At 41.8% G+C, this 20,710-nt stretch overlaps 1 protein-coding gene across 2 annotated transcripts in view; it reads right to left on the bottom strand.

Annotated features, from left to right (window-relative positions):
* Positions 1-17,817, bottom strand: part of LOC122967121 (myosin-9-like) — a 32,168-nt gene extending 14,351 nt beyond the window's left edge. The window contains exons 1-6 of one of the 2 annotated variants that reach the window (XM_044331583.1): positions 17,530-17,817; positions 5,427-5,758; positions 3,522-3,678; positions 2,286-2,313; positions 2,021-2,114; positions 1,229-1,249 (exon numbers count right to left, since the gene is read on the bottom strand). In XM_044331583.1, the coding sequence (XP_044187518.1) occupies positions 1,229-1,249; positions 2,021-2,114; positions 2,286-2,313; positions 3,522-3,678; positions 5,427-5,753 (627 nt within the window). In that variant the 5' untranslated portion in view covers positions 5,754-5,758; positions 17,530-17,817. The remainder of the gene's footprint in view (positions 1-1,228; positions 1,250-2,020; positions 2,115-2,285; positions 2,314-3,521; positions 3,679-5,426; positions 5,759-17,529) is intronic. The other variant, XM_044331584.1, reaches the window with a different exon arrangement.
* Positions 17,818-20,710: the final 2,893 nt, after the last annotated feature.

Below are 20,710 nucleotides of genomic sequence, written 5' to 3'. Positions count from 1 at the left end.
ACACCAGAAATACACACAAACACACACATTGCACCCAAGCATTTTCCCCCACACATAATGTCATGTTAGTGCCCAAATCTGCAAACACCCAGAGACCCTGTGAGCCTCATCAGTAACCCATCACCCGATACCCAGAGCAGAACAATCCAGAAAGAACAAGCATAATTTGTCACCTGGTTACATTAAATATCTACCAGCTTACAGTGAAGTCTCTGCATCTACTTCACACCAGGCTAAAGCATAAACTTGCATGTTTTTACCCAGCATTTTTCCAAAAACTGGTTTTCTAGGCATATGTGCTTTTTAGAAAGGCCTTTCTATTGCAGTAGATCTCCACAGATGCATAACTTCACACTCCCATTTGGCTGATGGTCGTTCATATCCATCCAGGAAAAATATGGAATTGCATCAGCTAAAATTTAAAAGCTACCATTCTACTGATTCATAGGTAAAGACCATATTACATGTTGAGATACATGAAGGTGTAAGAATTCATAGCAATGGCCTTCTGCTGTGTGTAAAAGTATTGAAAGAGACATATTTGGCAGTGAACCTGAGCGTAATTTATGAAGTTTTCCTGAGTGATTCTGAAAGATCACAGACTGAAGGCCGTGGATTATTAAATTCTTCACAAGCCATACAGCAAATCTGATTCTGTTTCTTCATCATGTCACTTTGTATAAACCTTTGATACCTTTGACATTTCGGCTCCGTGAGACAGCAGTGTGTCTGTCCAGAGCTTCTCATATAATCAGCAGGAATTGAGCAGGATGTTGGCAACAGATCTCATATGAACACACGCTTCTCAAGCAAAATTTCTTATGCACAAAGATAGAAGGACACTTAAATTTTGGATTCAGATGCACGAACAGAGTAACAGAGCAACAGAAATTATGAAAAATTCAACCAGACTATCAGCTCTTGACACACGGTCTAAAAAGCGCTGTATTTTTTCAGCGAAGACCCCTCCCCTCTTATCCTACTATTGTCTGGCTGAATTTTTCACAGGAACACATACGGTTGCCACTGATCTGCAAACAAACTTCCTCTTGACTTCCTATTGGCTAGCAAAACACGTCACCTCTGCCCCTGAATACAAAGCGACCACAAAAGTGCGCTCCAGTGAGAAGAGGATGGAGAATGAGGGGTGAGGGCGGGGTCGGAGGAAGAGGGTGATGACAGAAGCAGGTGGGGAGGAAGAGCGAATGGAGGGAGAGAGTTAACTCACATGTGACAGGATCGAGCTGTTCTGTTGATGGGAAAAGAGAAATACAACAACCTCAAAAAAAAGGATGATAGATACTGATGTGTTTTTTTTTATTGAACCCCACTGGGTCACTTTGAGCAGCATCTATCATACCGCTGGCAGTTCAGATAACAGTGGTGCAAGTTTTCCGGTGAAGTCTGACGTAATGCTCGACTCTTGGTGGTCGACTGAGTTTTATTTTTTGATGCGGTGAAATCAGCAAAACCGAATACATGACAGATGAAGTAAGGCCTCTGGTCTATATAACATGTCAGTGCCAGGAGTTTTTCAGTTCAGCCTTTAAAATCTGCACCACTGTTTTTCTGAACCTCCAGGGCTATTATCTTGATTGCCCATTTTTCCTTTGATGGCAGTTCTTTTTCTGTGGCAGCTACTGCAGAAAATAAACTGTTTGAATACAACAATGTAATGATGGATTAACAGTCATTTAATGTTAAGTGCCAGTAGCACTGGTGAACACTTACACACACACACACAAACACACACAGATACACATCATAGTAACAATGAAAAAGTTGGTTGGTGAAGTGAGCAGAGGACGAGGAAAATGTTGGTCCTGTGACTGAAGGACTGAAGGAATTAGGGCTTGTGTCTCCCTTGAAAATGAATCAAATAAAAAAGAAAGAGGAGTGGAGTGAAGTGAGAGATGAGAGAGTAAGATGAAAGATAAAAAAAGGCACAACTGGGTGATGTAAAAGAGTAATGGGAGGAAGGTTTGAAGGATGAACAGGGTAGATGAGAAGCAGGACTGACCTGATCTTTCTTGGTCTTGTGAGAGGAGGCCACGTGAGCCAGATACTGGATGACCTTTTTGGTGTTCTCTGTCTTACCAGCACCAGACTCTCCTCTATATGAGACAAACAGAGAACAATAGAGAGTCAAAAAACTAAACAGGGAGTAGAGGGACAGAAATAGATTGAGAAAAGTATGGTCTAACACACAAAATGTTGATTAAAATAAAGTTAATATAACAGAGGGATTGCTTCTTTAATGTGTGTATGTGATGTATGTAACTCACGTGCAAAGAATGGACTGGTCTTCACGATCTGCAGAAAAGAAATACAAATATTGATCATTCAAACTTTGCAAAAACAACAATGCTGCATATTCCAAGCGAGCATATGTTATCGCCACAGCGCATACAGTTCATCTGTACAACAGGAAGTACATTGGCCACAGACAGGAAATCAATATCTGGCTTCCTGTAACTGTAGGAGGTGCTGCTGGGTTTCAAACTTACTGGCTAATTACCCGTTGTGGTCTGAACTCTTTCCTGGAGCCAAAAATGGAGAAAAAGAGCACTAGTGGGAAGGGGAGTAGTTTGGGTGGTATGCATGACAGATGACAGAGCTCAGCACATCAGGGAAACAGGCCTAAAATGGGGATGTGCTGCCAAACTAAGACAATACATACAGGAGGTGCACTAAAGAATCACACTACAAAACAATAGCCCTGCAGGAAATACCAATTAGGTGCTTGTAATGTTCAGGTTTTTGTCACAACTGTTGATTCAACTCACTGGTGCGTCAGTCACAAAACACTGCATAATTACAAAATGCGGTAAGAGTAAGAGGGAGGAAAAAAAAAAAGGAAAAAAGTAAGATGACATACAGTATGCCAAACACAGGAAATGTACATTAGCAAAGGAAGAGGAGCACATGACAGGATATTTGTTTAACATAATGGCTGTAAACTATTGTCTTCAAAATCTGTCTCCAGAGCAAGAAATATGAGCTTAACAAAATTAATATCTATTGCAGATTTACTTTTTTCCATCCCCTGTACATTCTCCCGCACAAGGCCTCTTATTAAATACAACCCTTCTTAGCTAGAATTTAGAGTCTGGTATTTGCTGAGGCCAGTGGAGCCAGTAAATCATATGAAATACTCTGCTAGTATCAACTCCAATACTCTGCAGCTCCCTTGTCTTGTATTTGAAGGCTCAAACTCAATATAGAGGATACTCTCATACACCTCAGTTCATTTTTAAGAGGGTACTGATGCAAATAAGCTGCCATTATTACAGTATGTATGCATAAAACTTTGTTTCCTAGGAGCCCTGTGTGTCACCACTCAAAACAATGCAATATTAAAAGACATTCATATTACAAGCTTGAGAAAAAGTTTGAATCAAAAGGAAAAAAAAAACATTGTAGGCCAACAGACTTCAAACATCACTATAATATTTTCTTCAATAAAGCCTTTATTGTTCTTGTGCAAGTTTTGCAATGTCAGCGCTGCGACAGTGACTTACCTTGCATCATGCTTCTGTAAGATGTGTCAGTGATGGCATAGATATGGGGCGGCATTTCATGCCTCTTCTTGCCCTTGTACATGTCAACAATCTCCTCTGAGTAGATTGGCAGGTTCTTGTAAGGGTTTATGACGACACAGAAGAGGCCAGAGTATGTCTGCAGAACAGATAGAGGTGGTGGTTAAAAAAAAGCTGCACTTGAACATATCATAAGACCTGGAGGGTGAAGGTACCAGTGAAAGAGGGTGTTTGAGTTAAATGGGATAGATGAAATGATTTTAAGCCAAACCCTAGAAACTGGACATGTACCACAATGGAGATTTATATAATAGTGTGCAGTGCAGGATCAAGATCATGGATTGGGTTATTTCATATGCTGCTGTACAAGTTTCTCCATTTGCTGAGCCTACCCATCCCCCTTTAACACCAAGCTAAAAGTTTCTCATGAACTCTGATTTGGTCCTCTCCTACGTTATGCAATCTCAACCCCACCCTGCTACAAGTTAAAACCGATGAGCGATGTACGACTACAGTTACTTAACAGGCTAGCCAAGTGCTATCTCAGTTGTATATTGTAAATTGTCTTTTCTGCTTCGAGGCCAAAAGTAAATCCCTCCTTCATTCCTTCCTATAAACTCCAGTAAATCTTTTCTTTCTTCCACATTCGGATTGTGTATCTAGACTCCTAACATAACTTCAGATTTCTTTTTTTTTTTTTCTAAAACTTGCTGGATTCTTGTGCTGCCCTTCCAACATTTCTGCACCAGGCATATTCCCCTCTGCTGTGTACCCGCTCTCCCCTGAGAGATGGTTAATCTAATGACTACAAAGCGTAGAGGCACTCCAGCCAACCGTAGCCTGGATCTCTGGAGGGAGTGAGGAAGGGGTGTGTTGATATGACCTCGGTCACACCACACAGTCAGAGAGACCAAATCACTCCCAGCACAGGACATGGGGATAAATGGCATTAATTATGGGGGAAGTAATAGCAGTTACAACATCATTTACATTCCAAGTCCATTTGAAAAAAAAATGGACTGTGAAACCCCTCCCTCCTTCCCCAGCTATGTCTTCACATCTCATACCCCACACTGCATTGTTCCCTGCAGCTTCCTGTTTACAAGATAACTCCAAACACAGAGAGGGGGGAGGGGGAGAGGGAGGGGGAGAGAGAGAGAGAGAGAGAGAGAGAGAGAGAGAGAGAGAGAGAGAGAGAGAGAGAGAGAGAGAGAGAGAGAGAGAGAGAGAGAGAGAGAGAGAGAGAGAGAGAGAGAGAGAGAGAGAGAGAGAGAGAGAGAGAGAGAGAGAGCTAACAACATATTAGAGAGAATAAAAAAAAGAAGAGAGAGGCAGAGTTAGAGGGTGAAGGAAAAGAGTGCTTGCATACCATTCATACAATAACATATTGCACTCTTTGTTTGCTGTGACAGTTTGCACACAATGGGTTGTCTAAAACAATGGGGCCTAATGGAGGTAATTAGGAGGTTGGACAGAGAGATAAATTGGTTTGGAGAGAGGCCATGGTAGATCATTTTCTATAAGCCAGTGGGATTACATAAGAATTTAAAGGAAATGCTTTAGACCAAGCCAAAACATTACCCGGACAATGGTAACGTAACAGCAGGAACATAACGCTAGGGATGTGAAATATAACATGTAGCTGCATTTTATTCTAAAATTCAAGATAGGCATTAAAAATATTAATGAAGACTGCAAAGAATCGTCTTGGAAAAATACACTAGCGCTGGAACCAGAAGTGGGACAGAAACTAAAATTAGCCTCATGCATCACTGCTGCATTGCATTTCAGCAAACATGAGGTACAATCCAACGAAGAAAAGAGGTACGATGTATGAATCAATGCTTTGTTCAAGGCCTTTTGTGTTTAAGACAGCTCTATACTCACATAAATGAGACCAGAGTAGTATCTCTCCTTCAGGTTGTGCAGCACGGAGGCTTCGTTTAAGCAGGTGAGCTCGGCCATGTCCTCCACCTTGCTGAACTTGGGCGGGTTCATCTTCTGGATGTCGTCCTTGTTCACCCTGATCTTCTTACCAGAGTCTGCCAGCTCCACCACGCACTCATCGCCGCGCTCCTCCTTCACAGAGCCGGCTTCGAAGCCCAGGCGCTCCGAGGGCACCCATACCAGCTTCTTGGTGGCCCAGTCAGCCTGTGCCAGCGGGTTGTTGACCAGATTGCGGTCCACATACAGGAACTTGTCTGCGTCTGACATGGTGGCTGTTTCAGAGAGAGAGAAAGAATGTTTGTGGTCAGTGCTACAAAATTAAGACTATCATTGACAGAGGTCAGAAACTCTGACATCAAACCATTCGTTATGTTTGTTGCTTTAATATATATGTAGGGCATATTTGTTTATTGCTACACTTCTTCAATAATATCCAGCAGAAAAAAGGCAGAGTAGTTGTGTAAGAAAAGGTTGAGTTTACAGCACTAGACCTTTGCTATTCTTCCATCTTCACATGCTATCTGAGGAATGCAAAGGTCACCACTGATGTGATGTGCAACAGGAAATGTCTGCTCGAGTTAGGTTGGGTCGACATAAAGCACAACCATGTCAAACAAGGCTTCATGTTGCTCCCTGCTCAACTGCTGTGGATACTTAATCAAATTTCCAGCTGCTGGACCATCTGGGTGACAGAGGAGAAACATTTGCCCAGGATCACAGGGACTCATGTCCATCTCACAGCAGAGGTGCCTCCAGCTTGGCTGAGTGCTCCAACACACACACACACAATCACACACACACACACACACACACACACGTCTGTCTGCTGGTTCGGAAGCCTGTGAAGGAGCATGTCTTTATTAATGTTTCTACTGGGTTGGTCAGGGCGCCTGTTCAGAGAGGGGAGGGGAGTTCAGTGGGTGATCTTGGAGAGATAACATATACCTCTGCAGGAATGGCATGGCCCTTATCAAGTAAATAGTATCAGGAACCAAAACTGGTTACTAAATCAGGAATCAAACGTCTCTTTCTGCTTCAAAGAACTGTGAAGATCAAAGATAAGAGATGAAGGATTAAAAAGAGGAAAGCTTCATTTGAGTCACTACGTCTTGCAAACAACACCCAAAGTCGTCTTGTTCCTTTACAGTTTCTGGTATTCAAGTAATGATTCTTGGTTATTTTTCTTATTTAGTACATAAGAATTAGTAAATGAAGAATTGTTTGTCTTGTTCATTGTTTCTCTGTAGCCTAGTATCTCTTTGTGCTGCTCTTTTTTAGTCTAGTTGGGATATCAGGTGCTGTGTTTGTTTTAAAGTTAAAAACACTTGAATATATTCCTATCCTGAGTCCTATTATTGATACTAACAACAACCAATGACTCTGAATGAATGCTGTTAACAGCTGTGGCAGTATGTGGATCGTGAGCTGTGGCAGTCTTGAGGCTTGTGTTTAACCAGTAAGAGACGTTATGTACAGTGATCTCCACCCATCAGTGAATACTACATCTTGAGCAGTGACTTTTTAGGTGCAGGAACAGCTGGGGCTAGGTTATTGCAGTCACCGTGCAGGTAAAACTCTTTATTTCCCAACAGGTTTCTGCAGTGGAAAAGGGTCACTAGTGAAGCAGACTTGCTGAACGCTTTAAAAGACAGAACTTATGTAACAACTGCACAGATTCTGCGCTTTGAGGAGGACTGTCCTCAAACAATTTGTTTCTTAATATTGGGTTGATAAGCAGATCAGATTGAAGAGGAGGGTAATTGTCAAACTAGATTAAACGTCCTGATATTAAACACTACATGCTGAATTTTGGTATACATCTTGAGCCAGCATAAGTGCTCCACAAGCTGCTTTAATACACCTGAAAACTCATAAATAACATGTTGTCAGGGAGTACTGCGGTTCAACCCACATAGAAAGTGACTAGACAAGTATTACCAGTATTGAGGGAGAGGAAGACCGTGTGAGAAGCCCAACTAGAGCGAGTGCAGAGAGACTCTGGGCAATTAACTGAACATGGTGTGCTTTCACTGACACCGTTGCCCCAGACTTTACCATCTCAATTATCATTTAAGCACAGCGGGAGCGTGACACCTTTCTCCCACCACTGCCAGGGTTGTTATAGCCTTTCTCAATGTCCCCTCACCGCTGAGGGAAAACAGAGAGCAGTGCCATCTTTGCATATGCAAACACTTAGAAAATCACAGCAGAGGTCGGGTTCAGCCCGTTCTTATATTCATCATGACTAAAACAATCCATGGGAGTAATTTCGCATTGCAATGTGGTCCAGTGGGATGGGACACTGGTGCCTGATTCTCATGCTCAGCATTTTTAAAAATTGCTTGGAAACAACAGTGCAGTGTAGTCGATGCAAGAATAATACTTTTATTAATGAACATTTCTAAGCATTTCTAAGAAAGTTGACTGGGGAAAAACCACGTGTCTGCATAGCTCACACATTGTCTCTCCAAAATAACAGTGACTTTTATTTTAGTTACCATCATTGTAGTGATGGGTACTGGTAATAAATATTGCAAAGTTACATCAACTAGGGCAATGCTCTTGTCAAAATAGAAACTACACATTCCACAACTGTATTGAGAAGAGGTGACAGACCCTTGAGAGTCTTTCGAAAGAGAGGTCGCTGAATTTAATGGGGTTGCGTCTGTTCCAGCACATTAACCCTGATCTGTGAGAAAGAAAGCAGAGGCAGAGCCATTCTTCTCATGACCCCTGCCGCTCTCCATCCTCCATCAACACTGTCAGGCTGCGCTACAGCTGACGTCCATCACTGCTCACCCCCCCCCCCTCTAAACTCATCTCTAGTCTACAGACCCCATCCTGTAACAGAGCAGGGCAAATTAGTCCTCCTATACCTCTCAGCTGGCTCCACTCGCCCTCCTCTGCCTTCAGTCACACTCCTCTCCCTCTCCAGGATCCTAACACCCCCCGCCCCCCCACCTCCCCTCCCTCCCTCCCTCTTCTGTTTATCCAGTCTTTTCAGGGTCACATTCCTCCCATACTCACTCTTTATCAGAGGAGAGACGGCAAGCAAAGGAATTCCACAAATTTTTTGTCCTCTGTCCCATTATGTCCCCCCTTACATCTTTCTCAGACCTATTCTCTGGCTTTCCTTCCTGTTTTTGCCTTCCCCTTATTCCCATCACGTCAGAAGGTCATGTGTGCCTTCAGGGGTTTCATCACTCAGAAGAGATCAGCATCACCTCGCACTGAAAGCACACACCCATCCCATGGCTGCATGTATCGAACAGACCTGAGAGCTCTCAGTCCATGTGTGTGTTTGACTATGTTCCCATGCTCCTTTAGAGTCCATTTCGCCTTTACTTTTTCCAGTATATTTGGATCAGTTGGCCCCATGCAGGGTTGAATATGAGCCATGGCTGATTATAATCCCTGTTGCTTTGTTGTTTGCCAAAAACAAGATGTGAAATAGAACAGACTGAACACACCCACAGGCTCTGGTGTTGCTTTAGCTTGCTATGTTTTAACATCATGCTTCGAGTGCAGGGAGGCCACCATGAAAACAGCATCTCAAATACTTTTAACAAATACAGACACCATCTGTTCACTGTTCAAATGATTTAAGCATCTATTGCTTAAAGGAAGCAACCTTAATAAATCGTGAACCAAAGTTCATTCACTGCAGGGAGTTTTATGTTTCACTACAGAAACAGCTAAACTATATATTTCTGCAAGCTGCTGACATTATTTGTTAAGGAGAAAAAAAAGACAAGTCCAGTCTGTTGATGTCTGCCACACATGCTTGACACAGATAACGGTGACACACTTCAAGCTACCTCTCCAGAGAGTGGCATGAGGACTAAAATTACTCAGCTATTCTAGTTTGACAAGCGCTGCTCTATATTGAAAGTAGAGAGAAGAAGATGGATAAAAAACTCCCATCGGACAAATTTAGGACCCAGGCCTTTCCTTGTGGAGCCTGACATGGATGATGACTTGACATTGAGATAAAACGGTGTGCAATAAAATTAATCACGCCCACCCAACACTTCAAGTTCATGGCTCAGGTTCCCACTGCCTCCCTGCCAGGTTCTCCATAATCCTGTAACAATCAAGGTTTTCCCTGATTCCTTGTCACTTTGCAACACTGCTCAGCTGTGAAAGCATTCACCATCTATTCTGTTGAGACCCATTCATGATGAGATTAGCTGGTCGAGTTAATCATAACAAGGATTACCAATTAACTGAATACATGACAGTAGGTAGGACACTGTCATCCCGAAACTAACCCTTGCCAAAAATCTCGGAACTTTATGGAGCCTGACTGAAATACCATTAAGGGATTATATTTTAAAAATGCCCAAATGAAAACAGAGTTGGAAGTATCCAGTCAAAGCAGCTGCCTACATGAAAGAGGAAAAGGAACCATAAAATAAATAACAAGAGGAAGAGAGCGGAGGCCGGTTTTAGAAACTAGCCTCATCACAGAGACCAGAATGTGGTTACACAAGGAGGAAGTAATGCAGGACTTTGAGAGCGAGGTGGAGGAGGATCGAGGAGAGGAGAGGAAGAGGGAAGAGCTACGGAGCGTCCTTTTCCGTCACTGTTGTCCTGTTTAGAAATCAGGTCAACCCTGGTCTTTCTAAGTCTGAGTCCGTCCGTCCGTCCATCAGACTCCCTCTCATTCCTTTCCACCACACTGACTCTCCCTGAGTTACTGTAAAAACCCAAGAATGACGACTTTTACCACAGCATGACCATGTACAGTCAAATTTGTGCATCTCCCCTCTTGGCCTGGCTTAAGGGAGCCCATAAACTAGCTGTGCTGTGTTGACTGCCCCATTGACAGGAATATTAATAGCATGACAGCACAGTCAATAACACTCTACTGCATCCCATCACAACATCCCAGCTGGCTTAACCTGAGCCAGTCCTCAGCTGTCCTCCTCATGTTGTGAATATTGTTTTGTACTGTTGTCACTGCTTTCTGTTTATGTTCCCCCTTTCAAACAAATACTGCTGTCCCTCTTTTGTCTTGGCTGTACCACTTTCATCCCCCTCACTGTCCAATGATCTACCGACTGGTGGTTTGCTCTCTCATGCAACAGGGAGTGGGTGCCAGACAAAGACTGGAAGGGTACTGAGTCAGTCAAAATTCATTATGGGCTCACACATCAGCGCGCGCTCTCTCTCTCTCTCTCTCTCTCTCCCCTTCGCTCTCCTTCCCTGAAAGTGGGAAGGGTGTGGCAAGGAGAAGAGAGGGGAGGAAAAGAGGAAATGACAAACTGAGAAAACTATTTTGCCATTTGTGGAACTTGTTGTGGAGTCTTTCAAGGAGGAGGGAAGGTGGCGTTTTCTTGAGCGCACGCTGAGCGGCTCCGAAGACTGAGAAGTAAATTAAGCCCTTGCTGGAAAATAACCGCACTGCATGACAGATCTGCATCACTTTCCACATTACTTTTCACATTCCTGCCCCGACCAAGATCCAATTTCACTTTGAACTGTAAGCTGGCCAATGCCATCCACCATTTACAACTAGAGGCCCATTCAAGGTCTTACTAAAGCTCTCAGTACTTCACCTACACCAGTGGTTCCCAACTTTTTTTTTTGGTCTCATGTACCCCAACAGCCCTCTCAGATGTGCCCCTTCTTTGAAATGACCCATCATGTTCCAAATATGTTAAGTCTGAACTGATTTAATTGGATTTTATTTAATTATTGATGATAAATGGACAAATAACAGGGTTACATTTTTTAAATATAATTAAACAGTCAAAACCACCACTCGGGTCGAATCTTCTCTCTCTCCATTTCCTATTTTAAGCTCACTATTCAACTATTTATCCGTTACTTTTAGCTAATCAACCGTTTCTTCACTACTTTTAGCCACCTATTTCAGCCATATATCCATTAGCGCTCGCTTGCTAACTAGTTTTCACACACTCCTCCCTAATTAACTTTCTGCATACCGTCGGTTGCACACTTAAGTTAAATGACAGGGAAGACAGATAATTATAAAGAGGGTGTTGGTGAGATAAGCACATCATTTTCAGGGTCATAGAACAAATTCCATGTCTACCATTCAAACAGCTATCTGATTAAACCACTGAGTGCACAATTGACTGGTTCTTTGACAAAACAGAACAGATACTGCACAGTACCAGTTTGCCCTTTTACTAAAGCACTCCTGACAGTATTGACCCATTCAATAAATAGACAGAGGGTTACGTAAGCCTTTTAACAGACACTGAAAGAATGCAGAGGGGAGTTAAGATACACATTTCTGTTTGTCAGCAATAATTTTGTCAGCAATATTTTTTTTTTTTTCAGAGGAATGCTGCACTGGCACAGCTCGGTCGTTCATTTCTGACAGACCCAGTGAAGACAATCTGCTTTCAGTATTTCACCTCTAAACCTATATCTCCTTCACCCTTCTGGATTATTTTATGGCTCTTTTTAGCCTTATCACATGTTATCTCTATCTGGGATACTCCCTTTGAGTCAGTAAAGAAAGCAAACTCAGATGATGAACAGACAATATAAGTCTATCTCATTTGAACAATCTCATCAAATGATGCACTCACAGACCTCAGGACCACATGCTAGTTTGACAACCTTGGTATCAGATGTGCAGTGTGATTTAGATTGACATGGGAATATATTGTCTAATGGGCGCCAGAAGGTAGACGCAGCATGTTTCAAAGTTCAGTGACTGGTGAATGTGTTGCACAATCTCTGAGGTATCACTGACTTCACACAGTGACACGCCAGGTGTGCAACTCCCACACCTACACACACCAAACCATGGACAGACTCCATTTTCTGACACAGTAACACAACTGTGCTTGACAGCAATCACCACCAATTAGGTCTCTTCCTTCTGTAAAAATGTTTTACTTCACTTGGTATCACCTGTATTTACAGTAACGAGCCAAATGCGAGGCAACAGTAGTGTGTTAAGAATATCCCTAAAATGTTTGACAACTACAATAAACTTACTCTTCTCTACAAGGGAGTTATGTTGGCAAGTAGACAGCCAGGTGCTGACTGTGACCTAATCTTAAACGAACAGGAACTTGGGATCATTAAACTGGCACGCCGGAGAAGACTACTGACTGTAGGTCACTCTGATGGAGCACTACCTCATCTTTATTACCACAAAGCAGACAGCAGTATTATCTACTGGGCCACAAGTTATCATTAAAAGAGGCATGGTCAAGGTCCATCCTTGGGATCACAAGTCTGAATAACTCCTTTCTGTATGTGGTTGAAGTCAGAGCGCAGCCATTTCCTGGTATTGTTCAGTTCTATTGTACCCTTACAGGTGCGTGCTGTGAGGGAGGGAGGGAGGGGGAGGGAGGGAGGGGGAGTCCGGGAAGGGAAAATGAAGGAGAACACAGACAGGCAACAGGGGGCACTGAGAAAGGTCTGATGAAGAGACTGAGACAACAAGGAAATGTAAGAAATAAACAGCAGTAAAGGGAAATGGGAAACCAACAGCAGACACTGGTGCAAATGTATCCTCCAGCCAAGCCAGTTCAAGCATTCTGACTGAGGCAACTTAATTATGCTGTTCATGTCAACCCCAAGAAATATTTTTGGGCAGAACATAAATAGACAAAACATTCAAGAAAAAGTAGCTGTTTGAAAGACCTGAATTAAAAGACCAACATTAGTGAAATATGGCACAATGTAAAGAGTGCACACACTTCACGTTGAGTGTCCAAGTCTGTTTGATACCGTGTCCATTACCAGTCTGACAACAGACATTATGTCTACCTCTGGATAAACAAGTGAATTTCACCCAGTGTTGACTATAAGCAGCACAATAACTACATACCGAGGAGTGGCATGATCAGCTCTGCCATGGTTAATGGAGAATCTCAGCCGTCTCCGCTCAGACTGGAATGTTTTGCCTGCATGAATGAATCTCAGCTGACTGGGGCTTGTAGAAAACTAGGATATGCATGACATTTCCCTACCCTATCAATCATCAACAACAAGTATTACTAGTATTAAGTATTAAAAGAAAATGCACAAGCAATGTACTGAGAAAAGAACATTGGAACCATCCCATCTGACAGCCTCCTTTTCAGCTCTTTTCATTGTCTGGGACAAGCTGGTAGATATGTGGACATATTGTGCATTATTAAGACTGATTTGGCTCAGACTAGGGTTGAAACTAACGATAATTCTTATTGCCTACTGCTAGTTAGTTTTTTTTTGATAAAATGTCAAAAATAGGGAAATACGCCCATCACAGTTTAACAAATAGCTTTTATCATAAGAACAGTCCAAAACCTTAAAATATGTATTTACTATTGCAAATATTAACATTTAAGAAGCGGGAGCCAGTGAATTTTTGACATATTTGCTTCATAAATGACAAACGATGAATTCATGACCAGAATAGTTGTAGATTCATTTGCTCTCTATCGACTAATCTATCAATCCATTAATTGTTTCAGCTCTAGCTCAAGCTTTAGCTTAGAGCGGTTTTTGTGAGCTTTTCCAGCCTGTGTTATCATGTGTCTCCGCTGTCAGCCTCGTACAGACAATCAGAGGTGAAGATATAATTGGACCGGTGAATGCAGTTAAGAGGTCACATACACACAAACAAACAAAATGAGAAATACCTCACATATTTTAAAACCTCTTTGAAACTTCATAGCGGAAGACAACTGTGGTTTGCAGTGTGCCAAACTGTGTCACGCTGCCCTCCTCACATTGTGCTAACATTTACAACAAAAGCAAAGGGCCTGAAGGCAATCTGCCTCAGACAGGATGACTGCCCTTCAATGAAATCTAAACATCCACAGGCATGTTCACTCAGACTGTATCATTTTGAGAAGATTGAACAGCCAGCTCCTTGTTTCAGATTTTAAGATGTCTGTGTTTAATTTTGTCTAGCCTACAGTAAATCTCCCAGGGGGCCTCAAGTATGGACACTGCTGACACACAACTGATGGAATGTAACGCTCTCCGTGGGGGGCTCCATAACTGCACCAAAACTGGCAATGAGTGAGAATCACTGGCCTCTAGAGAAGCCATTGCGCAATACATGAGCTGAATTTAATTCATGACTCAAATGCAATAACAGGATATGACATACTACCTGTCACCCAACGTGCCCCTTTAAGGATAAGTATTTACCGATATGTCTTCCTCAAGCAGTAAATGACTAGCGCTGCTTTATGTAGGTGTGTCGTCTGAGACACACTATCATGAAAGAAAACCTTCATAAAGAAATGCTTACAGGCTACATATGACTACACACACACATATGTTTGTTTATTCATCTACTGTAATGACTATTTCACCATGAACCACTATGTGGATGCCTGAGTATCCAAAAGTTATTAATGTGGTATGTTCACACTGTGGTTTAATTGCATGTTGGCAAGCGTCAGCTGGATAGAAGTTTATGGCTCTGATTACAAGTGAAAGCAAAAAAGGTGCTGCTCTCACTCCCCGTGAGACCGCTAACACTTTGTACAATGAGAAGCAGGTTTGGTGGAGGAATACCAGAGTTGTTAGCGCTTTGATGCACAGTCTGACGTGAGGTTGAGTTCATGAGTAATTTTTTGCAAATAGTGAGCCACGCAGCGCCTTACTGACTTAAAATCCGAAGGGTGTGCAAGCATACCAGAGTCTGTTTGCTTCCCAAAGTGCAAATACAATGATGTCCCATCTGAGAGAGCAAACACAAATTGTACTGACATAGCATAACACTTGTGTTGTAGGTGTACAATAAAATGGCAGAGGTAGGCCGGAAGAGAATGTGAAACCTCAGATCTGAGACAAGTCTGAGATTATAAGAACCTTGCTAAGATTGGTCTGCATGAATAAAAAAAAATGGAGTTTGGTGCTGTAACATGTGCTTTTGTATGAGCCTGAATGAATAAAAATGAAATGCCTGTGATCACTTATGTCCTGACTGTTGCTGGGTAATATGGAAAGAAATGACAATAATCTGAAGACAAAGTTATCTGATGTTTTTTACTGATTCACATTCTGCGCTCCAAACACTTTTACACTTTACCTGACACTCAAAGATTTTTTCTTAATAATATGTTTGAACTAATATTTCCATATTACATTTGTACATTTACTGCATGTCTCCTCCTCTGATGAAAATCAACAGTCTAAGATTAGAGGGTTTTGTAGGTTTTACAGATTGTAAAGTTTGCTGGGGAAAATTTGTGATTTATTACATTGGGCTATGAAATATAATTGATTTAACTTGGCTTTATATTGATATAAAATCTCTTAAACCATGGAAAACTCTTTTGTTGCCTGGTTTATGTTTGTCACAGCAGACTGCATGGTAATTAGAAGACAAACCTGGTCATTTTCAGATGACATAATTGTGTATTTCAGTCATTATTCTGAGTAAAATCTGGCTAATTGATAAAAAAAAACCAAATTGTGTATGACAATACCCACTTAGTTCTGTTAAATGCGTTCTCCAGTTTCATTTATCAGACCAGGAACTCCACATGAATAATCTTCAGAGTCTCCAAATTCTGCTCTGAATTTGACACAACTGTAGTTTCACACTACACACCCAAACATCATCTGGAAATGTCTTTTATGAAGAATGCAACTAGGGCTGGGCGATATGGACAAAATCAAATATCAAAAACATTTTTAACCAAATACCTCAATATCAATATTGCAACGATATTGCAGGGATGACTGCTTTCACAAAATATTTAAACAATGAGATATTTGATAAATAATCATCAGTAATGTGTTTATAATGACTAAGTGAGTAAAGAAATACTAGAGCAGCTAGAACAGTCTGTTAAGTTCAGATAATGACATCACTTTACTGTAATGCAGCTTTTAAAACCAGGAAGAGACAACCCTTATGCCATATCCTGATATCCAATATCAAAGATGATATTTAGTCTCACATCATGATATCAACAGAATATCGATATATGGCCCAACCCTAAAGTGCAACTCTCAAGTCCTGTATTATGTTATGTGTGAATGTTCTAAATATTTTATGTGACTCTGGTATTCTACGCTGCAATTTTCAACAGGCCTCTCTTGTAATAGAGATCATGTATGTCAAGAGGCATCCTGGTTGAATAAAAGTTGAATAAATAAAAAGAAATGATGCAATGTTTTGAAAAATCACATATAACAATGACTGATAAACAAATAGATATACTGAACATGCAAAAATAACCATATCACTTCAACTCATGATTTTGTCCAATCTAATGAGCCATCTACATAAAATGGGAAGGAAACACATGGTGAGGATAATCAGTTTTCACCTCTTGTGAACTAAATCACAGCCAAATGTGTTCCTCTTTTTGTCAGAGCCTCTTGAAGGTTGCCCTGTAGGCTGGCATCGAAACTATAGGGACAGAAAGACAAAGTCCACAGACATGCAGATGTCATGCTTCACTGAGGTTAAGCTGATCAGCGGCGGAAAAGCGCAGCGCCGTTTTTTTTTTCTTTTTTCTTTTTTCTTCAGTCCACCGGTGAACCAAGTGACGTCATGCCGCCAGCAAGCAGACATATTACTGACCACACACACACAGCGTCCGTTTCTGGCCGCTGCACACCAAAAACTTTAACCACAAACTGACTCATACACTTCCCGCTGTGTCCATGTAGTCTCAATTCAACTTTTCTTCAGTTTGCTTCCCCGGTTGGTCTCAAAAACTCTTCACCGGCCTTTTTCTGTGACTCATTCAAGCGAATCACTTCCTGCTCTGCCGTTATGGCTTCAGCTTCTCGCCAGCTGCCACAATGCTGCTGCTGCTGTTGTAGTTTTGTCGAGCTTTAGAGCTCACATGTCGCACACAGGTGCGTGTTTAAAAGCTTGAATAACAACTTATATGTACTGTGGTGCTGCAAAGTTGAAGAAACCCCGGTTTAAATTAGTTCTGGAGGTCGGGTTGCTGAAGTTGCAACGATGAAGTAGCAACCCGTGCTTCCTGGTTCAGCGCACTTGCTGAGCAGATTGAATGAGTTATATGAAAGAGTACACAGAGGGAAAGAGAGAGCATGGCAGGCAGAAATAAGTTGAGAGTATTACCTGCTTTTTGGGTGCAGGACGCCTTTCAGAGGATGGCTAACAACAACCAAGTGGCTCAGTCAGCGTCGCCGTGAGTCAAACTTCTTTTCCTGTCGACAGCAGCTTCTCAGAGAGTTCAGGCTAAACTACAGTGCTCGTTTCCTCCCTCTCTTTCTCTGCTTCAGTCACTCTTTCTATCTTTTTTTTTTCTTTCTCCCCCTCTTCCTTCTGCCCTCCCTCTTCCACTGGCTGCTCACTGGTTCGCTTAATTTCCCTCAGTACGTAGCCAGCCGGGGTGCGGTCCTGGACGAGGCGGGTACCGTCCCGCTTGTACCGCCCCTCTGAACCAATGACTGCCGTGTCTTCTATAATTCTCCCACTTTGGACCAATCATGTTCTGCTGAAGGCGTACCCGGGTGGAGGGGTGACAGCCACTGGGCAGGGCAACAGGAGCAGAAAAAAATGAACTTGAAAGAGCTTAGAGGAGGGAGGGGGGTACAGATAAAGCTGTGTTTAATGAGAGAGGTATGTGCATACTAAGGATTTTTATGACCATATAAGTACCAGTCACTCTCAGGATGGACTGCATCATCCAGGTTTTCCCTCATGTGTCAACAGGGTCTAGTCTGGCTTCTGCTTTGAAAATAAGAGGCAGTGATGGCTCCAACTATTTGATACAGGGCCGCCCCTGACTATGTTGCTGTCCTAGGCGAGATTTTAGATTGAGGCCGCAAAAAATTTAGGTCAGAGCCCCCAAAAAAAGTGATAAATATGAATTCACACTAAAACAAATTGCCACAATGGCACCTCCAGCCCAGACAAAGTCCTCCAAGGTCCTCCAGACAAAAATTCAAGTGGGAGTCAAAGTGCCATTCAATGAGTGTTTGATGGCATTGTCTGGGGTAGCAAATGAAGTTTGGTAGCTGTCATGCTTAAACTGACTGAACAGTAAAGCTTTGGAAAATCAAACTCAATGAAAACTTATGCAAGTCAATAGGGAAAAAGACAGGAAACATTTTAAGAGGGGAGAACATGTCCATCTTTCCAAAAGCTGTATACAAGGACATCAGTTGGTAAGAAAAAAAAATCCTAGGTGACCACCTATGTTGCCCATGCCACAGACCAGCCCTGATTGGCTAGTACTTCTGCTGTAAAGCTGCCAAATCAGACAAACCCAACACACACAGGCATGACTGGGCTTTTCAATACTGCCACTAATATCACTATTGTGTGTTTTTGTTAGCTTAAATACTTTAACTCCACAGACAAAGAAGGGGGGTTTTTGTAACAAACACTCTGGCAGTGTTTTAAGCTTGTTGAAACTGTACACCTCTGCCGCCTCTCTCCGATACTGGACTAAAGATGATATAATCATAGGTGTTATATTAATAGTATAGGGCTTAATTTATGTCTTAATTTATGCCTGTATGTTGTTGTTTTCTTCCATTGAAAAGGAGGTCAGAGGTCACAGTCCACAGCAGAACAGGGCCACACAGAGCTAGTAAGGATTCAGTGTCAGGCCCAAGGACACGTCGGCAGGGTGGATATTGGCCTATAGGATCTGGAACAGCTCACTGCTGAAGTTCAAATTTAAAACACTCAGCAATTATGGTCGAGTCAAGTCAATTTTATTTATCATAGCACAAATCAGAAATTTTCTTCACATTGCTTTACAGTCAGTACAACATACAACACAATCTAATATATCAAAAATTACTTCCTTGCCTGAGTTCTTTAATGCAAGTGAAGAGAAGTGAAGGTGGATGAAATCTTAACGAACTATATGGAAATGTTTAAAATGTATTTTACATGTAAATTTAAGGATAGTTCAGTTAAAAACACTCTAATCTTGGTTCAATAAAAGTCAGATGATATGTATGTAATAAAGGTAGTGATAACTCAACATTCATGATATGCTAATTTGATCAGATTTTTCCACGCTCCTCTACTGTTTGATATAAGATTCATCAATTTCACTTGTGAAACTCTTCACTAAACTTCTCAGCATGTCTCTCAGTGCTCTTGTACTTGAATTAATGTTTTGCATATTTTTAACTGCACCAGTGCACCTCTCAGATGTAAAGTACAATTAGTTCAACAGAACGTACAGTAAAGCGCAGTACAGTTATGTGATTCACTCTCGCAGGTTCCCATAGTTCAAACAGGTAAGCCTGGATACATGACCAGACATGCTAACACAACATGGGAACCGCTGTGGGCGATGATCTAATTAATGTGGGGGAGAGAAACACTTGTTCAGTCTTTAAATCATGCTTGACATTTGTTTTCCTTGGCACTTCAAAAATACCTGACTTGTTATTCTCAAGAAGCAATGAGGAAGAGGAAAAGATGCAATATTTATATATAGAAAACAGATGTTTATGTAGGTGAAATCACATACAAAGCAACAGATATCTAGAAAATTATTGTTCCATTGGATGCAGAAAATGAGAAATAATAAGACTTGAGTGTGACACTAGTAGAAAAGAGGAAGGGTGGTGGGACAGTGCGTGAAAAGTGAGCAAAAAAAATAGATGAGTGAAATGATGGATGTGGAGATGAAAGTTCTGAGGCGTTGCTGCCAAAGTCTACACAGAAGAGTGGAACAGTACAATGTGAACCTGTTTACCTCACTTATACTCCTGGGATTCAGATTTGAGCCCAGTTTTGCGAGTGGAACTGAAGGCATGGGGCCAACGCACATGCCACAACCAGCAGGGAGACATTAGCAATAGCAAATAAATATTTTTCACTTTGTCAGTGGATTAATAAATCAGTAGCTCTAATTAAAGGGAGATCATCTAGATTATACTGTGGACTTTGTGACGAGTAATGACTTTAATGGCTGAAACAGGAAGGAAGTGTAAAGGTAATTCCGCTTAGACAGCCAAAAGCTTTGACCCCTTTCTGTTTTGTCTTCCCTTTGTCACTAAAGAGGGTGATTTCTGATAAGAGGCAGGAATACAAACCAGATGCTGTTGTGATGTCCAGAGATAAACAACAAGACCAGATGCAAATATTTCCTCTGTTGGTGACATCAACACACAGCGCCATCAGTTTACACATTCAGCACGGCACACAAAGACAACTTTTGTGCTGGTTTACCCCAAGAAGTCACATTATATGATAACGGCGCCTCAGGCATGGCTGGCATCCCCTGACAAAACATAGGAAAATCACATTTTCAGTACAATGTGTGATT

The sequence above is a fragment of the Thunnus albacares genome, chromosome 17, assembly GCF_914725855.1.
Source record: "Thunnus albacares chromosome 17, fThuAlb1.1, whole genome shotgun sequence".
Classification (NCBI taxonomy): Eukaryota; Metazoa; Chordata; class Actinopteri; order Scombriformes; family Scombridae; genus Thunnus; species Thunnus albacares.
Note: the sequence above shows the minus strand (reverse complement) of the source record. Positions and strands in the feature narration are given on the sequence as shown.